This window comes from Trichinella spiralis (genome assembly GCF_000181795.1).
Source record: "Trichinella spiralis strain ISS 195 chromosome Unknown Scfld2, whole genome shotgun sequence".
Classification (NCBI taxonomy): domain Eukaryota; kingdom Metazoa; phylum Nematoda; class Enoplea; order Trichinellida; family Trichinellidae; genus Trichinella; species Trichinella spiralis.
The window spans coordinates 9,768,342-9,769,449 of NW_003526941.1; the positions used below are offsets into that span (position 1 = coordinate 9,768,342).

The 1,108-nt window shown below is 38.1% G+C and overlaps 1 protein-coding gene across 1 annotated transcript; it reads right to left on the reverse strand.

Annotated features, from left to right (window-relative positions):
- Positions 1-71: 71 nt before the first annotated feature.
- Positions 72-374, reverse strand: Tsp_07579a (KRAB-A domain-containing protein 2; the record flags this gene model as incomplete). Its single annotated transcript, XM_003380988.1, has 1 exon — positions 72-374. A coding segment is annotated over one exon (303 nt), but the record flags the coding sequence as incomplete, so codon positions are not given.
- Between the last annotated feature and the right edge of the window lie 734 nt (positions 375-1,108).

The following is a 1,108-nucleotide window of genomic DNA, read 5'->3' on the forward strand; positions in this document are numbered from 1 at the left end:
AAAGTAAATGCATTCTTGTGTGACGTTCGCCCATTTATTCTGTGCTTCTCGAAATGTCTTTTTTTCTCCACCATGACCAATCTTTTGATGAACATCATTGATAACATCAAACATTTCTTCAATAGAGGCGATGCATCTTATTACCTCATTCTTGCCCAAGCGAATTAGTTTATTTTCTTCGCCGATTTTTAAAACTCCATACCGATTTTTTAAATTATAATCACGAGCAGATTTTGGACCATCTGACTGGATTCGCAAAATGTCAGTAATCATTTGATCTCGCTGTGAAGTTGGAAAAATCGTTCCATTCTGTCCTTTTTCTTTGATCAGAGCACGGAGCTTTTCTTCAAACACAGCCTTTCTATCCATCAGAACTTCAACAAATGAGGAAATGGTTGAATGTTACTTCCTGATTATACGTATAATCATGCTCCAACGATTTGTAGCTGAACTTGTTGCTACTATATTTGATGTGGACTTCCGGGTTTGATGTCAGAAAAGTGGATAATATGTCTGCAAAATTTGAAATGTGGTGCCAACACTTTTAATTAATCCACAAATGGCACCAATACTTACGCTAAAGACTGCGATGCTGAATGCCCATTGAAATAAAAAAAATTTTAATCGTGTCCTTTGATTTGGTGCCGTTCAATTTTTTATGCTGGCATCATCAAATGGTTTATATGGAATTTTATCAAAAGCGTCTATTTCTATTTCTATTTGTAACGATTGAAGAAAACTGTTCTAAGAAGTGTCAACTAACAGTGATAGCTGCTTGGCGACTTCCTTGTGAACTTCATGATGCTGACAGAACAGCGATGACAAATTTCGCATTTAGAAGGGATAGTACAGCTCATCTCCTGCGAGCAAGACCGCTGCAGATCTTAAGGCCTAAACGTAATGATATTTGCACGTAGCCATTTGCCAAGCAGTTTGCCAAGCTCACGTGGACATTTCCTGCATTCAAGTACGCAGGGTCGTTGCACAGTTCACAAAAAAAACTGCAGAAATTAGTGTGTTCAGTGTGGCAAACGGCTTCACCAGATAGGTTTCCTAATATATCATCAGCAGCTCAATATCATGATAGCAGACACTGCAGTGTACAATA